The sequence below is a fragment of the Accipiter gentilis genome, chromosome 2, assembly GCF_929443795.1.
Source record: "Accipiter gentilis chromosome 2, bAccGen1.1, whole genome shotgun sequence".
Taxonomy (NCBI): domain Eukaryota; kingdom Metazoa; phylum Chordata; class Aves; order Accipitriformes; family Accipitridae; genus Astur; species Astur gentilis.
This window is the reverse complement of record NC_064881.1, coordinates 35,359,435-35,379,972: the sequence shown is the minus strand read 5'-3', so window position 1 is coordinate 35,379,972 and position 20,538 is coordinate 35,359,435. Positions and strand designations below refer to the sequence as shown.

At 44.9% G+C, this 20,538-nt stretch overlaps 1 protein-coding gene across 3 annotated transcripts; it reads left to right on the top strand.

The window, feature by feature from the left end:
• Positions 1 to 13,999: 13,999 nt before the first annotated feature.
• TMEM74 (transmembrane protein 74) lies at positions 14,000 to 20,321 on the top strand. 3 transcript variants are annotated; one of them, XM_049829669.1, is made up of 2 exons: positions 14,000 to 14,202; positions 14,995 to 20,321. In XM_049829669.1, exon 2 carries the CDS (start codon positions 15,153 to 15,155, stop codon positions 16,107 to 16,109), a length of 957 nt encoding a protein of 318 aa, XP_049685626.1. In that variant the 5' UTR covers positions 14,000 to 14,202; positions 14,995 to 15,152; the 3' UTR covers positions 16,110 to 20,321. The 3 variants fall into 3 exon arrangements, with proteins under 3 accessions (XP_049685626.1, XP_049685616.1, XP_049685635.1); XM_049829659.1 differs by having other exon boundaries at positions 14,947 to 20,321; XM_049829678.1 differs by having other exon boundaries at positions 14,052 to 14,070; positions 14,947 to 20,321.
• The last annotated feature ends 217 nt before the right edge of the window (positions 20,322 to 20,538 follow it).

Below are 20,538 nucleotides of genomic sequence, written 5' to 3'. Positions count from 1 at the left end.
CCACAGTCATGACTTTGTCCCGCGTGATTTTCTGTACTATCGGTTAAGCTCAGGTGAGGTTTTTCAAAGGTGCAGATTTTGGATCACCATTGCCATAGATTCAGTGGACTCTCTCCTTTTCTGTAAGTGAACATTGCTTTTCCTAGCTATGCAGATCCAGGGAAGGACACTTCTCTGCAGCCTGTAAAGGTGCTCTTGGCTATGTCTGCTGCATCTTCTCCATGTGTTTTTTGCTTGGGGTTTTTTTTTTTTTTTTTTTTTAAGTCCTTTGCAACCCCGATGATGCACATGAGGATCTTCACATCTGGCTTCTGCCTGACCTCAGCATCCCATGTTGTGCTAGAGGGCTGTGCCCTGTTATGGATAAAAAATATGCTCTTTTTTCCACGTGGGACTTATCATCTATGAGAAGACAGTGATGGTTAAGATAGGTACTCTGTGGGAAATTTTTTTTAGCTTTAGCATAAGAGGCCAGCGTGACATTTTGCCAGATGACTTATGCTGCTTGCTCCTCTTTATTGGAAAATCACCTTGCTGCATCAGATAAGGTAGTGTTTACTTACTCCCATTTTAAAATTCCATGCTGCAGGATGCCCCCTTAGCACTCTAGATGCCCTTGACAAGTATTTAAAAGCACAATAAAGACATACTTCATCCAAACAAAACAGCAGCAGCAGAACTTTTTCATAGCTATTTAAAGCTTCAGATAGATTAATTCCCCTCTGTTAGGTATTCTTTTGTCTTTTATTACATCAACTCACCAGGTATGTAAAAAAATAGTAATTTCTGAGCACAAGTTTTGTTTTCCCCCTGTCTTACCACGGAAATAATTTAGGATTCTTCAAGGAAAAAGAGAAATCTTTGTGAAGAGTGTATGAGCACATTCAGGCACCCAGTCACAATGGCAGGGGATGCTATCAAGGCCTCAGGCATGTCTCAGTCTCTTGCATCACTGGTTAAATGAATCTTCTGGTTTTACAGCCTCCAAATTTCTACCAGCTATTCAGACAATGATAATCATTTTGACACATGATTAGAAGAACTTGTTTTTACCTTGAGCAAAAGAGATCTCCAGTATGAATGTGATCTTTTAGCTACTTAAATCTGTTACCTAAACTGACATTGGAATATTTTTATCAAATCAGGGTAGGATCTCTGGGTGGGATTGATTTGCCTGAGCGTGGCCGTCTAGTGTCATTTTAGATGTGTTAGGGTGTTACACCTGGCTGTTGTTCTAGACAGTAGGGGTTTTGCTGTCATATCTGCTATTCAGTATCTAAAACAACACTAGGTGTCTGTATTTAGATACGTGAATGATTCATTCTGTCCTTTCCCTTAACATCATGTTAGAAGTTATTTAAACATCACTGTAAAGTTACTTTATTCTGCATCTCTGTATCACTGTTCATTATGTTCTTCTTCTCTGAATAGTATTATTCCATTTTATTTTCCACATGCCTCTCTGTGAAGGGTAAAAACCTGGTTAGAGTTCTCCAGTGGAACTGCAACTGCAGAATGGTTACAGTTTCCCTCCCTAATAAAATATATTCTCTTTAACAACATCAAAGCATAGGTATCCCTTCTGGATAGAAAGAATTTATTTTTAAACATCAAAAAACATTGGGAAAAATCCATTTTAAATCACTTTTTAATGTGTCCAAGAGGCTTGAAAGAGTCATAGCTTACCATCTATCTAAATATATGTTGATCATTCCTGAAAGTTATTTTCTGAACCCTCAATTATTCCTCCAAATTCTTGACATTTCATGTGACAGACAATACCTAAAGGAGCATGGTCCAAATGAAGAATTTGAGGATAGTGGCTTAATTTTATATTGAAGTTTTTTCCAGCTTGCAAGTTTAGAAATCAATTCCTGCAATTTATAAAGACTGAGCACAAAGGCAACATGTCTTCAAACAGTATTCAGATAACCTCATGACCTCAAGATCAGCTTTACTTACCAGTGTATTTCCACAATAGCAAAGAATTTATTCTCAGAAGAAGAATGTGTAGACATTACACAAAGTAGACTGGCAGAGAACGATGCATCCACTTGGCTACTTCTACTTTCTAGTTATTAAGCATTATTCGTAAAGTTAAATTCAACAGCTGAAAGTAAGTCTATTTTCTCCAGTAACTGGTGTTGGAATGGACCCTGGAGACAGAAGTTAAATCAAGCTGCTGTTTTGCTGCAGCCAAAGCTACAAACAGCATGTGTTGGAATGAGCAGGCATTTGGCATTACCTCCAAACTAGTAGAAAATGAAGTGTTTGCATTTCTAGAAATGCATAAATCATCCTTGCAATACCTGCATGAAAATGCATGCACGCTTAAAATGAACAGCAATATTTATGATGTAACATTATCTATAACAAACTACACTCATAATTCATACTTCCCAAGAATAATTTTCAACATTCTCTTACATATTCTTGCCCAAAATGAGCTGCAAGATGCTTGCATGTTTTCAGTATATCTTGATTAAATCCCCATTTGTCCATATTTATAGAAAATTTCTGAGCAAGCTTCAGCATGGCCTGGGAAGTAAGTAAGTTTTATGTGGTACTGGCATATCATAATACATTTTCATAATTAAAAGCAGCAATTTTCAATTTTGGTTAATAGGAAAAAAATCAAGAGCCAAAGATGTAAGCAGAAAAAATATCGTTAAACAGAAATGTAATTTAGTGTAAGAAAATATATTTCTTATGAAATTTAATTTCTAGGTCCATATCCAAAAGGTACCTTAAACACATAAGTAGAGTAAGATTATACATATGTTGACAGCTATATTTATAACACCTTGCCTAATTGATAGCCTCCATTGTTTAATGGCCAATTCTACAAAATTGCATCTCTACATCTGCACACAGAATTCATGAGCTCATTTTTGTTGTAATAGCAAATAATGCAGATTTGTCATTGCATGTGACTTTGTGAGAGCATTGATCACTGTTATTAGCTGCCTCTATGCTCTGCAGAATAAGGAGGTCCCTGAGGACTGAATATGAATGATGAATAAATATAAACCAAGAGAGCAAAGTAGTCAGTTAGTTGCCCTCTTTCACCCATCCACCTACCCATCTTTTAGAGTGAGATGTGGATGGTAAATTGGATGAGGAATACAAACCCTACACTTGTCCTGAGGATTATACAGTCTCAACAGATGAACAACAGGCAGCGAGTGAGACACAAGTGCTCAGTCAATTAAATATATTCACTACAAAGTTGTGAAACAAGTTTAACACTACTATTTCTTAGGCATATTTCTAAGACTTTGGAGGAACTGACACATACCCATTTTACCATTGAGCTGGTCCCTTACTCAAAGCAATGCTTCAGATACTGGATCAAAATAGACCAAGTTCAGCAAAAAAGGCCTGTCCTATAGTGGTGGCTAAGAGGAGAAGTGAAAACATTCCTCCTTCACCGCCATAAAGTCATATTCAATGACTTCAAGGGAAGCATGGAAGAAGTAGAGAAGAGAGGAACAGGGAAAACCAATGGGGCATGAGAAAGAGAAAACAACATATAAGAGAGAGAAACAGAAATATCCTCACTCCGGATCAGGCATAGGGGTTTTGGAGCCTTACTGACAAGGGAGCTGGTAGTATTTTTTAAACGAGATTGTTACACTAATCCCTGAAAATCAATGACAACTGCTCACTTAGGGTGGGATTAATCTAAATGCACCTGTCTACAGTGAGAATGCCAGTGTGTGACAGAGCCAACGTCAGCTACAGTCACACTCAACAGAGTTCAGTGCATGATTCACCTCATCCTAAGTAAGTGCCTACCTTTGGTCAGATGAATCTCATCTGAAACTCTGTTGGCTGCGCTGAGTTGATCATCCAAGCTACAATGGTAGTCAAAACAGCTGGTTCAGATGTAGACATCTATGTTACATAGCTCCACATTTAGTCAGATGAATGCCAAACTGGACTGCATTGGATCCACTTGAATAATTGCAATGAAACATATTTCTTTTGATGATAAGCATTAGAGCAACTCAGGGAAAAATCAGGACTTAGAAATACATGTGCAGAAACTTGAGGTAGGAAAAGGAAGACAGTCTTAGCTGCAGTGCTCTGCACAGAATGAACATACCCGAGGAGAGAGAAACACCTGGAGGCCAGAGGAACATCTTGTACTAATCCACAGACTACATTTCATGGCTTTTAACTTGCTAAATAGACACAATGTCATTTTCAAACTTGAATAATGTTAGGAATAAAATTGGATTTTCTCCTGAACACTCATTGTCTTGATGCTTGAAGTATGTTCCCTAAATTTAGACTTTGCTATAGATGTTGTACTTATTAAGTTTTTTTAACTAGTGGTGTTAGGGCAGAGTAAAGAAGTAACTTCATAATAACCTAAATATAGAGCCATAATCTTTTCTCCCCCTACCCCAGCTTCTGGCCAATTTGGGGAGTGATTCACTCTAAGCCCAGATGTTGCCTCATGCAGCAATCTTAGCATCCTTTACTCACATTGAATCAGTTAGCTCCTGTTCCCAATGGGAGACATATGTTCCCTCCGCCTTTGGTTTCACACTTGCAGAGTTACTGTTTGCTTGTTTCTCCTCCAGCATAAAAAGTCTATCATTTCTGTTTAACTATGAGTTGTCTTTCTATTCCAAGATCTCAACATCTATTAAAACATTAATAAAAGTGTTACAGAATCCACGTGAGGAAGGAAAAGGACAAGTTAGATTTGTAGCAATGGACAAAACCACAGAACTTTATTACAGGATGTAAAAACACCCTCTCAGATTGATTCTCATAAGTTTCAGCAGACGAGAAGGATATGTGGATATATATGGATATAGAAGTATATATCTGTTCTCAGATAAATTGGATAAAATCTTTCATGGTCACAAGTATCCTTTGATTTCTCCTGTCACCTGAAAACAGGGATGTAAATGCTCCTGCTTTAAAAATATAACAAGAAAACCAGGTGAAGAAGCAGATTAGTGACAATATTTCTCGAAGATTACAAAGCAATGCAATTCAAACAGTCCTCTCACACTTTCTATTTCAACACTTCAGAAGACAGGCAGAAAACTCAGTCCCCAATGTAATCATGTGTTTTATTACCTTCTGATGCTCAGGTAGCAAAAGGGGTGATCACATTGTAAATGGACAGATAGCTGAACTCCTAAATTATGTGCACCAAAACAGAGAGATATTCATCTCCTTGTTTCCTCCTCAAAAGCTATCTTTATTATTTGATTAGGTGGAAAGAATCCATCTTTCAGAGTACACGCAATTTTTTCTTCTGCTGCTGTCATTATCCTTTCTTGCTATCTCTGCTTAAATAAAACAGTATTCTTCTAAATTAATAAAATTAATCAATAAAACTAACGATAAATGTTTTAAATATTTGTCTCTCAGTCTGAACTTATTTTTATAAATTCAAGGTAGATGCTCTTTGTTAATCCTTTGGAAGTATAACCGTGGGTATTTTTTCCCCTGCAGGATTATGCCTTTGAACATGAAGAAATTGTGGGTCTCTCCATTCATTTTTTATTTTCCACTTTAATTAAAAACTTGTCCAGATGGCACTGTACAAATGTCTTTCATGCAGATTTCTGGCTTTGAAATGCAGCTACCCACCTCAAAATACAGCATTTCCGTCTGCCTGGGAAAATAGCTCTCCATGGTTCATTTTATGTATAGTATTGTGCGGGGGAGAGAGTGTGTCATTTGGAGTAAAAGGAGGGGATATTCATCTCCAAACCTCCCACTTTTCATGAAAAACCCCATATAACCATTTGTGTGTGCAAGTTTTGTACATGTGTGTGTATATATACGTGTCTGTGTGTGCATGCACACATAGATGCCTCAGAAGTAAGAATAACTGAAAAATTCATATTACCTTAATAGAATGTCTACATATAAACCTCAGCCAGGTGGTTAATGACAGCAGAAACCGCTGGCATCGACATATTTCATATCTCTTGAGGCAAAAGATTAAATCAAGTTTAAATCCCCACCCAGGAAGTGCCAGAAAATCACATGCCCTCAGTAGGTCTGTTTTCCCCACTTGGGAGGACTCTGAGAAAGCATACAAGTAAATAAATCTTTACTCAAAGACAAAACGGTGATACATTTAGCACACAGTAAATGCTCCTCCCTTTTTCACCCACCTCAAGATGCCTCTCATCCAGAAGAAGCTATGCATCTGCAGGGATCCCTCGGAGCCCGCAAGCTGCCTGCTCAGCCTTGCCAGGCTCTGCCCTGTCCTCCCCAACTCAGGGACTCCCTTATGGGCACTTGAATCACTGCAGTCCTCTCCTGGGCAAGGTAGGTGTCCTGCCATCCTCCACAGAAACACTCCTGTTTTGACTGCACTCAAGGAAGCCTCACAGTAAGGCATTTCTCACCAAAAAGCCTGCTATGTGTCTTTGTCTTTCACACTCAAATCCCTATCACACTAGAAAGAGCGTTCAGGGCTGTGTAATGGAGACCTGCTTGCCCAGGAATGAGGTGTCTGCCGCAAGTTAAAATCACTTTCTCTTTTTTCAAGAGCTAACCTTCTTGCAAAACCCAACCTGTCTGCGGTGGCTCCCCAGACGTTACCAGAGGAACTGCTGGTAATTGGTGAATGTAAACTAAGGCTTCTATGGTCCTGCTTTCTGCTTTTCACCAACAGTGGGATAGAGACCTTTCTGCTTTCTTGAATGGATAGACAGACATGTATATATAGTTATTACAAACAAATATTGATTTTCCATAAATAATGTATTGTGAGCTCTTCAGCTGCTCAACTAAGCAACTTCTTTTTTTCATACTGTGCCCACAGTCCTGTCTGCATGTCACAGATTTTACTATCATTGCAGTTCTGTTGCATGCATAACATAGTAACCAGATAAAAATGAGTCTGATGTGTCAAGAACAGAAAACTGTAAAACATTTTCTTTAGCAGCATGTGACTTCTGTTTGTGAAAGAGCCAACACAGTGTGCTATTCCTATTTGAATATATGGCTTCAAAACACACTGCAATTAAAAGCTATAAGATGGCTGGTTTAATATAGAGGATGACATCATATTTCCTTCCATGCCTCCTAACTAAAGAAAAACAAAACCATCAGGCCAGGTTTCATTTTCCTCTATTGATTCCAGATACCTCCATTATGCTCAGCCTTAAGAAGAAGTGTTACTCCATCCTCCAAGGCTATCAAAGGAGGACAGCAGATAGAAAGTCCTTAGGAATATGAACAGTGGCTATGTGACAAGAAAAAGATCGTTAACAGCCTTAACCATATCTGATGAATTAAATGTTTACTGCTCTGTGGGTACTTGGTCTGCAATGCCTGCCACTGATATCAATAGAGGTCTTGTTCAAAAACCTCAAGCTGCATTCTCAAAATTCAGAGGACAGGTTGGACTTTAAAGGTTTGACTGTGGAAAAAGATTAAATGCTTTTCCTTCTAGTTTCACTCTGATCACTCCCACCCCCGAAAGCAAACAGGATCAAATCATTGGACGTCAGAGAGGAAAATGCCTAGATAGATGGTCTAGCTCATTCATGTGGCTGCATGAAAGATTGCTCTTCACAGTTTATTTTTTAGTACTTTGATCAAACTGTTTTTCAATATTTGAACAAGAAATGTTGCCCTTTGGAAAAGTCTGCCAGATCTGTCAGGGCCTGTATTACTCTGATTAGTCTTACATTTCCCCTTTTGTTCATCTATCCGAGGTTTTAGGCCATTGTATCCCACCAGTTTTTTTTTCCATTCCTTGTAGAAAACATTCTACAAGGAAACTTATTACTACCAGGAGATGGGGAAGGACAGTGAGAAATCCTGGTCTGTTTAAAATTGATTAAAAAATGCTATAGTGATTGTTAATGGGGCCAGGACTAGACACATGGGCAAGGCTTTGCTCCACACATAAATTCACCATGATACAGCTTAAGGGACAGGTGGAGAGAATAGAAAGGGGAGGAAAGTTCTGTCTTGTGCCCTCTTGAATCTAGGCTGTTCTGGCTGCTAATTTAGATGCAAATGCCACCATCAGCAGTCTGCATGGATGCTAGCACTGTTTCAAAACCCCACTGAGATGCCTTCCTGGCATATCTTACTCTGATGCTATGACTTATGAGCTTAATATAGCTCCACTGCTCTCTTCCCTCATGCCGATGGCTCTCCCCTAGTTGGGTAGGAAGATTTTAGTTCCCTCCTAAGTCACCACTTGCCCATTTCAGCTGGCTAAAAGAGGCGGAATGAGGAACAAGGCTCAAGCCCCTATTCTTTCATCTTAATTTTGGTGTCTTGATTTTGGTGCTAATGTGTTTTCTGGCTTATAACAAATTACACAAGTTCCCCATGTTTCAGCTTCTTTGCCTTTAAAATGGGAATAATGATTTCAGCTTTTTAATGTACTTTGAAATGTGTGGACATAAAGCACTACCAAGAGAAGAAGCTTTTATTATTTTTTTTATATTTTGCCCTTTTAATACAGGCTCATTCCATAAATTATCAGCATTACCTCTCTAACGTGAACACATCTTTGTTGTTGTTGAAGATACTCTTCAACACTTTGCTGATAATATAGAATCTCTACCATTCCTGATAATTTCTGTTAAACCTCATTCTGTCACCAGCAATATATATTTTACTGAAGGCTGTGTGTCCTTGTCTTGTCAGAAACTGCAGCCTTCACTTTCTTCTTTCACCCATAGTTTTATGCGTACTGCAACAGCCATGAGTAATTTCTCTTTCCAGATCCAGCATAGAGAAAAATCACTAGTTTATGGCTCAAGCTATTATTTCCTTATATTACGTTGCACTCCTCTTTTTTCTGCACTACCCTCTGTCCTTTAAATCCCTTGCTTAAAACCTCTTTGGTCACTTCTTTATTTCTCCACTAAGCAGCCTCTGATTTTCAGGTTGGCTTCCCTGCAGGGTAGTCTATCATCTCACTTTTCCTTTACATTCTTCCATTCCGTAATCAGTATTTTTCAATCTGTGCTGGACATCTTGTGGACTACAACTCCCAGATCTAACACGTGATTACTGGAGGCGAATCACTGTCTTTCCATGCGCAGGAAAGTGATGAGAATAACCATCCAGGAAAGGGCCAGGAAAAGTCAATGACGGGAATCAGTCATGTGTATGACATCTGGCACTGAGCAGCCACAGAGCACTCAGGGCTCCAAACTCCGGTGTGTGGGGTCAGCTGGGGAGAAACATGTCCTTAATGTCCCCGGCGTGGCCGTGGTGGGAAACAAAAGGAGACTTTGGCTCTTGCAGGTGAGTGACAGCACAGTGCCGGCATTTCCCCATCAGTGGGCAGACGCCCGTGGGGACGTGTGGTGCCCCCAGGCCCACAGCAGGGAGGAGCTGTCTGGGCTCTGCCAAGGCTCCTTCAGAGCACACCACACAGCTCAGTGCTCAGCCTTATGGAGGCATGCAGGGGGGCAGGAGGCATCTCCACCACCCCAGTGTCCCACAGCTTAGGCATCCACAGTGGTGTCCAGGTGCCCGGCACTAGGCAGCCAGTCTGCTTCGGACACAGCAGGGCCAGCTTGGGTATGTCCCACTGTGCAACCTGAGCCCAGACTGCTGAGAAAGAGCTGTGAGACAGTCACTGGGATGCTAGAAAAAACAAAGGTACAGTCAAGGGTAGGGGTCTTGAGATGGGAGTTGCTCAAAGATTCAGCAGGGAAAATGGCCAAGTATGAGCTCCTGAAGGAGGAAAGCAGGGCGGCTGGTCAGGATGAACGGCAAAGGCTGGGGTAGTGGGGTGGGTCAGGTCGCCAGCTCGAGTCGCTGGTGTGGGCAGAGCGAGTGGGACACAGTGGCTCCGTGACACCCCAACCTCACCCCTCCCCTCCCGGTGCCCCTGAGGTCAGCAAGGCTCCACGGGTGCCGCAGAGGGGAGCAGACCTCAGCCTGACAGCTCGTTAAATCCTAGCTGTCCTTCATGGCTGTTAGCCCATAAGTAATTGATTTACACTTCTAAGTTTCATTTCTCCCACTTGCAAAGTCTCTTTGCACATAGCTGAAAATGTCCAAACAGGCTGACCCAAAAACCTGGGCTATAACAGCCGTGTTTTTCAAGTGGTCCACAGCCCCCTCTTTCACCCCTGCTCCTCCAGATGACCCTTTGCTCTAAGATGGAGGAGTGATTTCTTCTGTTCTTGCTCAGGAGCTCTAGTTACCCAAACCATGATTTCACACACTCAGACATGGGAAACAGAAGACTTTAGCAAGGATTTAATCGCCACTTGACAATTCTGGTACATCATATCACACATCTACGGTTTCTTTGTTTTTCTGTAAATTTATTTACTTATTGTGTCTTTTATTAATGCACAATGGATGTGCATTAGTGAAGCAACCAAAGTAGAATTAAATTGCTTTCCTAGCTACTTTTGCTTTATAAATCAATAGATCTGTGACAGTAATGTGTTTTAAGCACACAGAAACACTGGATACTTCTTTTCACAGTGAGTTGTCCAAATATTTGCTTGCTATCCTCAGAATACTTATATTCTCTAAGCAAAAAAATTATATCACTTTTTTCTTTTGCACTTTATATAAAAGCTTAGCTTTGCCTCTTCATTCACTTCTATTGCCTTTGTTATTTTTCACAGACCTGTACACAGGTCCATATATTTCTTTAATAGGTTTTAAATTTTCCTGCAGCCCCTTATTATTGGCTCCCTAGCCAATTTACTTTACTCAGCAGTATGATCTATTTGAGTGGAAATGGGAAGTTTATGCGATAGTCTCCCTGGACGTCTCTGAATATATTATGCTCTGAGCCACACTGGCCGGACGGAGTGCACCTTTACCTTAGAAGCTATGCAGGCTTGCAACACTTGCACAAGGACCGCTGGAAGCCCAAGGTCCCGTAACTATGCAGGGGAAGGAATTGAAGATTCTGTGAACAAAAGATCACTGAAGGTCTCTGTGGACATGTCATTAAGTTGAAAGGAATAAAAAGAATAAAAATGTTTGGGGGAATGCTCCACTGAGGATCCCATCCAGCACTGGAAAATTTCCTGGACTGGTAAGAGCAAGCAGAGTATTTCTACACCCATCCTTCATCAGCCCATGACAGGACGCACCATTCAGAAGGCTCATTGCAATTTTGCCTGGTTCCTCTGGTGTCTTCAGGGCTGGCCAGGCCCTCAGCAAGGCTACAAATACGTGCATAGTTAGATGGGGTGAAACCACTTTTAGATCCTCACAAGCCTCCTTCCAACCTTATACTGAGCATAGCTTACTGAGAACAGAAAAGCCGTATACCTCTAGTTCAGATACTCATTTATAGTTGGGTCAACTGGAAGAGAGCTTCTAAGCAGGTCTAGCGCATGGTTTAAATTTAATCCCATATATCCCAACTGAGACACCTGTATCAGTCTACTGTCACATCCCATATTATCACTGTGTTACTACCATAGCCCTGCTCCATCTCTGAAAGGACTGTATGATGTGATAGACTGCAGCAGAGAGAACAAGGCTCATCAACCCTGACAGTCTACTCCAGTCTTTTATTCCTGTCCTATTGTGTGTCCATCACTCTGATTTTTAGCTCTACTTAGCCATTTTTTTCTGTGACAAATGTTCTTACTTCCTGCTCTTGCTTGATTAATCTTTTCACCAGCTGTATTTGTGTTTGCAGAGTATGTGTTGCTATGCATTCATTTCACCACCTCCACACCTCAGAGCACTGGCAACAATCACTTACATTCTTAAAAAAAAATGGTGTTAACACTTTGCATCCAAAGTAAGAAAAAGAAACATCAATGTTATGGATTGTGACTAGACAATGATTTCGCTGTAAGAGTCTGTGCACTGTAGGAAGCAAAGGAGGGACAGCATCACCTGGGAAGACATATAAGAATAGACAACGCTTGGCTTGACAGAGTTGCGGTTTCCTCTGTTTGCTCCTTACTTTGTGGGATTGTAATTATTAGCAACAAATTAATATACATGCCCAACACAAGCTGGCACACAATGGGGAGGAGAGCGGGTGGCAGAGCAGCAAGACGTTTGCGTGTGGTTAAATAACAAGTAACTAAGGTTCTAGCAAGCACTCAAGAATATGTGTTGTAGCTCCTGGGTTTTGAAAGATCAACAACACTGCCACTTGTTGTGCACTGACAACAATTTCCTCTCTTTGTATCAGCTACCAGAAAGAAACTGCCCACCCAAGGCCTTGGCAGATTGTGCTGGGGCCCAGGAGAGGTGCTTGCTTTCTTCCAGTCTGCACTGCTGGGGCTGAGCACCACATTTTGTCCTGTCAGGCACTTAATTAAGACTTGTCTATGGGATGTGGCAGGTGCATCTTGCAGTGTCAGTGGCCAATATCTGTATGGTCCTATCCTGCTGCTTCCCAAATGGAAATGTGCAATAGCCTTAAAGAGAGTTTGTTTCTGCCTTTGCTTTTGATTTAAAGTATTTGAACAATTTACAGATAGGCGCTTTTTTTTGTTGTTATTTGATTAGGTTTTATTTGCTCCTTTATATTTATTTCAAAGAGGCCATTGTTACAAAAAGCTCCGAGGACAGTCTGTGCTGTTTTCCCCACTCTGTAATTTTCTCCTTACAATTTTTCTTCAGAGAGTGAATAATACACCATTCAATGCATTGAAACTGCACTCTGCTAATGGAAACACTGCCTGGAGCTGCTTCGAAACAGTGGCCCAAACCAGCCCACAGCACCGAGCGATCTGCGAGATGGGTACTGGGAGTCCCCGAGTATTGCCGTGTCCTGGCAAGTAATTTTGACATTCACGGGAGTCATTGCCACAAAGATTTTAATCTTCTGTGCTGGGTCTTTTGGGTCTCAGCAGGATTTGTCTTCAAAACTTTGGCTTGTTTGCCTAATGCAGGGACCTTACACAGAATCACCCTGTCCTCTGATGCCAGGGCAACTCCTTCAGACAGCCTGTCCTTCTCTCTTCTGCCCCTTATCTGGCTCTTTTCCAGCTCACTTTCCCTCTCCCCTGCTTTCCTGCCCATCAGCCACGCAGGCAGGTGCTGCTCACTTCGGCTTCCCACGGGCATCCTCATTTCAGCTCCACGCCAAAGGTCCGTCCCTCCATGCTCTTTGCGTCCCCAGAGCCCGGTGTTTCCCCAGGAGCACAGTTATCCACCTGTGACGGATCTTCAGTTCTTCCTCCTCCACGCATGATTCTCACATCCTGGTTCACTTCAGAGAAAGCACTGGCAGGAAAAGTCAGCGAAGGTTCGTACCAACCGGTCATTCTTTTTATTATGTATTTTTGGCAACAGACTTTTTCGAAAAGTCACGTATGCCTGCCAGGGAAAGTGCGCGGAGAGCCTGCCAACGTGGAGCCAGCTCCCGAGTTTCTCCCGTCAGTCTTGCGGCAGCGAGTACGCTTCTCGAAGTCTTAGCTCTGGGAGTGCTGCGATCACTTGAGAATCTGACTTTATCCTTCCATGCAGTAAGTCCTGAGCTCCCGTGACTATGGGAAAAAAGCCTAGGCGATGACCGAGCTGGACACAGGCACCCCGGCAACCTCCCAAGGCTCGCCGCACCGAGGCTCCTCTCCAAACCCGGGGCTCGGAGGGGGCTGGCCGGTAAGGCTCGAACCCTGGCAGCGGGGCCCAGCCGGCAGCGGCTGCCCCCCTCCGCCCCCTCCGCCCCGGGAGGCGCCCGCGGGGGCGGCGGGGCGGGCGGGCGCGGCTCCCTGCGCTGCCGCAGCGGCGCGGCCGCCCGCCGGCGGACTACAACTCCCAGCGTGCCGCAGACACCGCCCGCCCGCCGCGCCTCGGCACTGCCCGGCTGGGCCGGGCCGGGCCGGGCCGGGCTGGGCGCCGCCGCCGCCGCCCGGCTGTGCCCCGGGGCGCTGGCCGCAGCGCGGTCGCGGAGCGCGGCGGGCGCCGCCGGTGGCGGAGGCGGGAGGGAGGGAGGTGTGCGGGGCGGGCAGAGCGGCCGGCGGGCCGGGCAGGTGAGAGCCCCGCGGGGAGGAGGCGGAGGCGGAGGCGGAGGCGGAGGAGGAAGAAGAGGAGGAGGAGGAGGAGGAGGAGGCGTGCTGCTGCTGCTGCTGCTGCTGCTGCCTGCCGGGGTGTGAGTGTGTGTCGGTGCGTGTCTGCGCGCCTGTACCCTCGGTGTCGCTCGGGTCACACAGTTGCGTGTGGATCCAGCTACTCCCCGCGCCGGCGGGGATCGCGTTTCCTAGCGTGGCCGGTTCCCGCTGAGGTCCCGAGAAGAGCGTGAGTGAGCAGCGTCTGTTATCGATCACGTATAGGCGATAGGCGCACATGTGTTTTCTACGCATGCAGCACATTTATGGGCTGCGGGCTTTTGCGAATGTCACCGGGCATTCGGCCGCGAGGGGGGATGGGGCGCAGAAGAAGGGGGTGAAAACGAATTAATTGCAGATGAGAAGTAATATCCGTCTTTGAGTCATCAGTCTTTGAGGCATAATTTCATCCCGAAAGCTCTTAATCGAACGGGAGATCTGCTATAGGAAAGCACTGCTTTTCCCATAGGATTATCAGATTTCCACCAGAGAATACAGATCCTGGATTACTGAGCTACATGGGATTTGCGTGTTTCTTTCTAATTAGTCTGTGAATCTGAGTTTAAAATTCTTCATTTGGAAGGGGGGTGGGGGAGTTACTTGCTTCTAAAAGAACAGACGTCTCATTTCTCTGGCATTTTATGCAGTTATTCTGGTTATCCTGTGCTCTGTAGATGACTTACTGCCTTAATTGGATATCAGTGTCAAAGGTTGATTAGACTCCCTAATAGATTTTGGATCTGCAAGAGGATTGCAGTTTTAAATGCGTGGTTAAAACAATCGTGTTTGCCATCTCCTCTCGAACAGTTGAGAGGAAGACTGATGTATTACGTTTGCGTTATCTTCTCTTTGGTTTATTAATGTATCATCATGAGGTTGTCGGGTTTGGTTTTGTTGTTGTTGTTGTTTTTCCCCTCTGCTATTTCATTTGCAGACCAAAAAGAAATGAATGTCAGAGAGGATTTGTTTAATCATTTAACAGCTGACACAAGCCATGTCCCTGACAAAACGTTGGTGAAAGAGTAGAAGATTTCTGGGATACAGCAGCTCCGGCACCGTGAAGCCACTTCAGCGGGTCGGGGGCAGCCTTCGCTGAAGGATGCGGTAGCCCGGGAATCGGAGCTTGCCAGGACGAGGTCGATGGCTTGCATGGAGCTTCTCTACCTGGCCGAGGAGAGCAGGCAGGCGACCCTGGGCACCGCGACGGGCTGGAGCCTGCCCTGCCCTCCCTACGAGCAGCAGCAGCGTGAGGGGGGTGAGGTGGACCCCGGAGCAGCCGCTGCCGTGGCAGCCCTGCGCTGCGAAAGGCATTGCAAGCCCTCGCAGAGGGGCCCTGTGGCTGAGCCCCCCCTGGCACTCCAGCCCTCGCCCCCGGACACCTCGCCCCAGGAGCATCCTGCACCCCCCGGCGCCACCCAGCCCTGCCACCCGCCCAAGCACTTGCCCGGGGAAGAGGACGGAGGGAAGAAGAAAGCCTGCTGCTGTGCCCAGGAACTTGAGACGTCATTCACCTACGTGGATGAAAATGTAAACCTGGAGCATGCAAGAAGTCCCCCCAGTCCTACAGGCGGCCGCTGCCAGGATGCCCCTCTGCAGCAGCGTTCCTGCAGGGAGCTACCGCCCGAGTGGGTGCACGATTCTCCTTCCCTGGTCTCCGAGGAGGACGACGCTGCCTCGGAGGTGGCAGCCGGGAAATCTGTGGACTACGGGTTCATTAGTGCCATTTTGTTCCTGGTTAGTGGCATTTTGCTGGTGATCATTTCTTACGTGGTACCCAGAGACGTGACGGTGGATCCCAACACCGTGGCTGCCCGGGAGATGGAGAGGCTGGAGAACGAGAGCGCGAGGATCGGGGCTCACTTGGACCGCTGTGTTATTGCCGGGCTGTGTCTCTTAACCCTGGGGGGAGTGGTGCTCTCGAGCCTGCTGATGATGTCCATGTGGAAAGGGGAGCTGTACCGGAGGAGCAGGTTTGCGTCCTCCAAGGAGTCTGCGAAGCTCTATGGGTCTTTCAATTTCAGAATGAAGTCTGGTGCAAACGATAATATGCTCGAGCTGTCATTAGTTGAGGAAGATGTGCTTGCCATAGATAATTAGTGTGGTCATGATTTTTAAGGCAGCATTTCTACAGGAAAAAATGTTTCATTAAAGAAAACAGATGCGGCTAAAGATAGCTGGTGATGCAGTTTATTTGTCTGACAAGAATGGTTTTTTCTTAAGCTCTATAATCGAATGTTTGCAGTATATGAGCACTTGTTGTAAAGAGAAAACATGCCAGAGAAAATGCAACTATATAAAATAATGAAAACCACTGAATAAAAAGAGATTTGTGATAAGTAGGTTCCTCAGATACTCCTTTATCCTAATATAAAACATTCCATTGCTGTAATGCCTATATAATTTTCTTATTACTCCCATATAGAACAGGAACGACCTTGACACTTTGGAAGCTGTTAATTATTGCAGCCTGCAGGATTATTAACATTCTACTTGGTAGACTGTTAAGAAGCAGGGCCAGTAATCAAATAGCAGGGCTAATATTTAACTGAGGGATGCTTTTTTATCCTTTAATTTTAAGCTGATCCCTTCTCTTCTACTGAGTGAGAGCTAAGGGGAAAAAAGAACACCGCTTGGTCGTGACTTGCCACAAACCTCCCATATTTTCAAACAATTGTACAATTAGTGATGATTATTTAAAATATAAAATAAGAGGCAAAGGGCAGGGAACCATATGGCTCATGGTATTGGTAGGAGACAATAGGCTCTTTCAGCTTGAGGTCGGTGGCTCCATTTCAGTTCAGATTAGCAGTGATTGGTAGTCATTAACTTCTGATAGCTATAGTGACCCATTATAAAAGAAGTTTAGTTCCTGGTAGACAGATGTCTTTGTATGAAAACTGCCATAACTTGAATTAACTGACCTCTTGTTTGGAGTCTCAAGAGACCCAAAGAGTGAAAAAGCATGGGGATGCTGAGACTGAACACTTCTCCTTCAGTACAGTTGCCAGAAGAAATTCAAGCTCAGCTGCAGGGCTTTGCTTATACTGGGGCTGTCTGCATCTTACTAGTCGTTTTGAAACTTCAGTTTTATGTCACTAGGCTGTCAGCCTTCTCATAACCAGCAAGGAAAGGTCAGGAAGGAGCTTTGTGGGGCTCATTCAATAAAAAACAATTTATTTGTAAAAAATAAATTGTCAGGAAAAAGAAAGGTTAAATATCAGGCAGTTTACTGGCTGACATGGGACTCAACATAGGGGATGATCAAGGGTACATGTTGTTGTTAATTGCAGTTCTGTGGCACAGTTGCCAAAAACCTGTACCACCGATTCTATTTACTTTATTATCAGCCAGTTTCTGTGGAACATTGAAGTTGTGTTCTTGCAGTACTGAGAAAACCAACAAAGATTGTTGTATGCGCTGCTGTCAGTTCTTACTGAACAGTGGTAACATATATATGTATATTAATATATATATGTGTCCCTGCCAAAGCCAAACATGAGTGAAGAGCTCTGTCTGTACAGTTCCTGACTGCAGTCTTAGTAGAAACATGTGATTCACTGTTATAGCCTTGTCAGTCATCAGTTAAGTCTCAAATATCGGGAATATCAAATATTTTTTAAATTATAGGGGTTTTCCCCACTGTGACATACCTGAGAAGAGTTGTCTTGGGAAGGGTGGAGGAGATCTCCTTGGTGCCCCCTTTACCCAGCAGTATGTGGCAGCACAAGGTTCAGAATAACAAGCGGCAGGTGGAAATGTGGGGTCCTCGTGCAGAGAGACTGAATGCTATTTTGCCACCTGGTTCCTCATTCCCTCTTCTCTGGCTGTTCATGTCAGGACACACATGCAGCACCCGAGTCTGGCACTCACCTAGTTCAGTCCCTCCTGCTTGCCAGCTGTGGGTGCTGACGTGGGTGCCTTCGACCGAGGGCCCCAGGAGCTGCGTGCTCCAGGTTCATGCCTTAGGTCACTGTAGATAGCGTTTTGTGGTACCCAGGCTTTAATGTTGGCCCTGCAAAAGAGATGCTGCTTCTGATATTACTTGCTCTAACCGCCGCTTTAGTTCAGTGTTATTTGGTAATTAAATGAGCAGCGTTATTAGGTGGTGCTGCTGCTGCCTAGTAGGTGATTTTGCCAGTTTATGTCATGATACGGAGCGTGTTTGCGGGCAGGAACTCAACAGTGGCCGGCATCTCCACAGTAGTCTTTGGAGAGCTTACATCCCTCTGGATGTGTCCTCAGGGATTCAGGATGGAATTTCTAGGGTAAATAAATGGAATAGCTTCCAGATGTAAGGAGGAGCCTTCAGCCTGTTGTGATCGGTAAGAGTGAGGAAGGAAACTGGCTGAGGAGCAGGACACGGAGGAGAAAGGCTCCTCCTTAGTGGCCCTTTGCTTGCCAGTAGGTATGAGGACACTGCCTGCAGGGCTTGACACACGGCTCGAGGTGGGGTGGTGGGGACAGCACTGCCTCCTGTCCTGCCCTGAGGACATGAAGGGGCTGGCTGTGGCCTCCGGAGGTCCAGGGAAAGCCATGCCAAGCGAGAGGGCAGACAGTGCTGAGCCGGGGGCAGCAAGACGGTGTGGGGCAGGGGACAGATGTCGCAGGGGGTGAAACCCCTTTCACCAGCTGGGGTCCCTAACGGGAATCACTGTACTCACCTACACAACAAAAGCTCTAAAACTGAGGCTGATGGTTCTGAGAGCCATTATTTTTATTTTTTAATGATACATATGCATAAAATTGGAGTACATTCCATTATTGCAGAAAGATGACAGCTAAAGCTGTAAGGATCACAGATTTCTTGTAGGAACCATGGCATGCCTTAATGCTGATTATTAGCACTAGAAAAAGGAACGCTCCCATGACTGTCAGTATGTTATTATGAAGTGAGAAGTTTTCTGACACTTTGTAAAATGCCTGTCACAGATCATGAGCCTGCAATACTTAAATGAACCCTCAAATTTTCCCTGAGCATTTTAAGGAAACGGAAGTCAACCTAATAATCTAAATATACACTGCAGAAGTGTGAGGAGTAAGAAAATTTAAGTAACAGGACTAACACAGTTTCTTTATTTTGGTGTAAGTGCGTGCTAAGAAAGAGGCAGAGGAAGGCCTTCAGAGTGCAGGAGTTTAGCAGATAAAAACTCTCAGGACATTTCTCTGATCACCCAACAAGATACCTTTACAAATTACAGGACTGTGTGGGTTGGTGGTGCGATATAAAACCTCTGGACTCTCAGGTTCTCATGCTGTGCGGTGCGACAGAGACCAAAACACTTGCTGTCTGGTGGCCTATGGTGGAAAATGAATGTATTAGCCTGCTGCCAGGTGAATGAGCCTTTGCGTCATTCACCTCGCACGAGGCGGTACCAAAGGCTGAGGCCAAGGGAAACTAATTGCCCTCTCCTGCACCCTTGCAATTTGATTTCCCCTGCTCAAAATGTGAATGCTTTAAGGGTACAAGCATGAGAAAATTTTTTTATTTTCTTTCCCCCCCCCGGGGCTAAAGTTGTCACATGGATCCTTGGAGAGCTTTCTTCTTTGGGGATGTAAATTTTGGGGCATACCAGGTGGGTTTTAGGTGCCCCCTGGAGTACCTCGGAAACATATCGGGATTTGTGCCGTCAGTCGGTTTATTTCTGACCGACCCTGACAGCGAAACGTGACACTTTCCCATTTTCTACCTCATGACACGTCTGCGGGCCGGGCTCTGCCCTGGCCTCTGCCTTCCCGCCAGAGGGGACCCGGAGGCCTGCAGCCGCCGCGGCGAGGTGCCGGCAGCCTGCGGCTGGCTCCCCACTGTTCAAACAGCTCCCCGGTGACCCGTTTTCTTGGTTTATTTTTCTTGATCAGACGTTTATAGCTGAGGCCGGCCGTTTGGGAAATGCCTGGCACCTGCTGGGGACTCTCACCAAAAAGGAGGCCCGTCACCACAGGGTCCCAGCCCTGCCAGGCGGCAAGCGCCCAGCGCAGCTCCCAGGCACAGCCGGCCTTGCCTTCTCACTGCCAGCCCGCAGCTGGCCCCGCAGCAGAAATGTCCGAGACTCTCTCCTAGGAAGCTACGCTGGGTTGTGCTGGTTTTTTATATGTTTACAGTTTTTTAATCTTTGTAATTCTTTCAAAAACCTGTCTGTAATGAATATAAAGCTTACCGACTGGGAAATCAACCGGTTTAATCTTGTAAAACTCCTTTTTGACCCACAACAGGGCGAAACGTCACAGTCCATCGTGAGCTTTTCAATAGTGCGTTTGATGCCTTATTATGATAGCAACAGCATTCTGTACAGATTGAAAAATAAAAGTCTATAAAGCTGAGCCCTGTCATCATGGTCCTCTTTGCTCCTCGCTGAACAGCCGGTTGCAGTGGTTGGCTCTTCCCCTCCATGCCGCGGGTGCAGCCCCTCGCCCTCAGCTGCCGGGAGCCGTGGCAGGGCCCACCGCGGGCATCAGGGCCGCCTGGTGAGAGGTGGCGGCTCTTTCTGGCACTGTTGTCTGGCACTTTCTGACTGGGAAGGACCAGCTG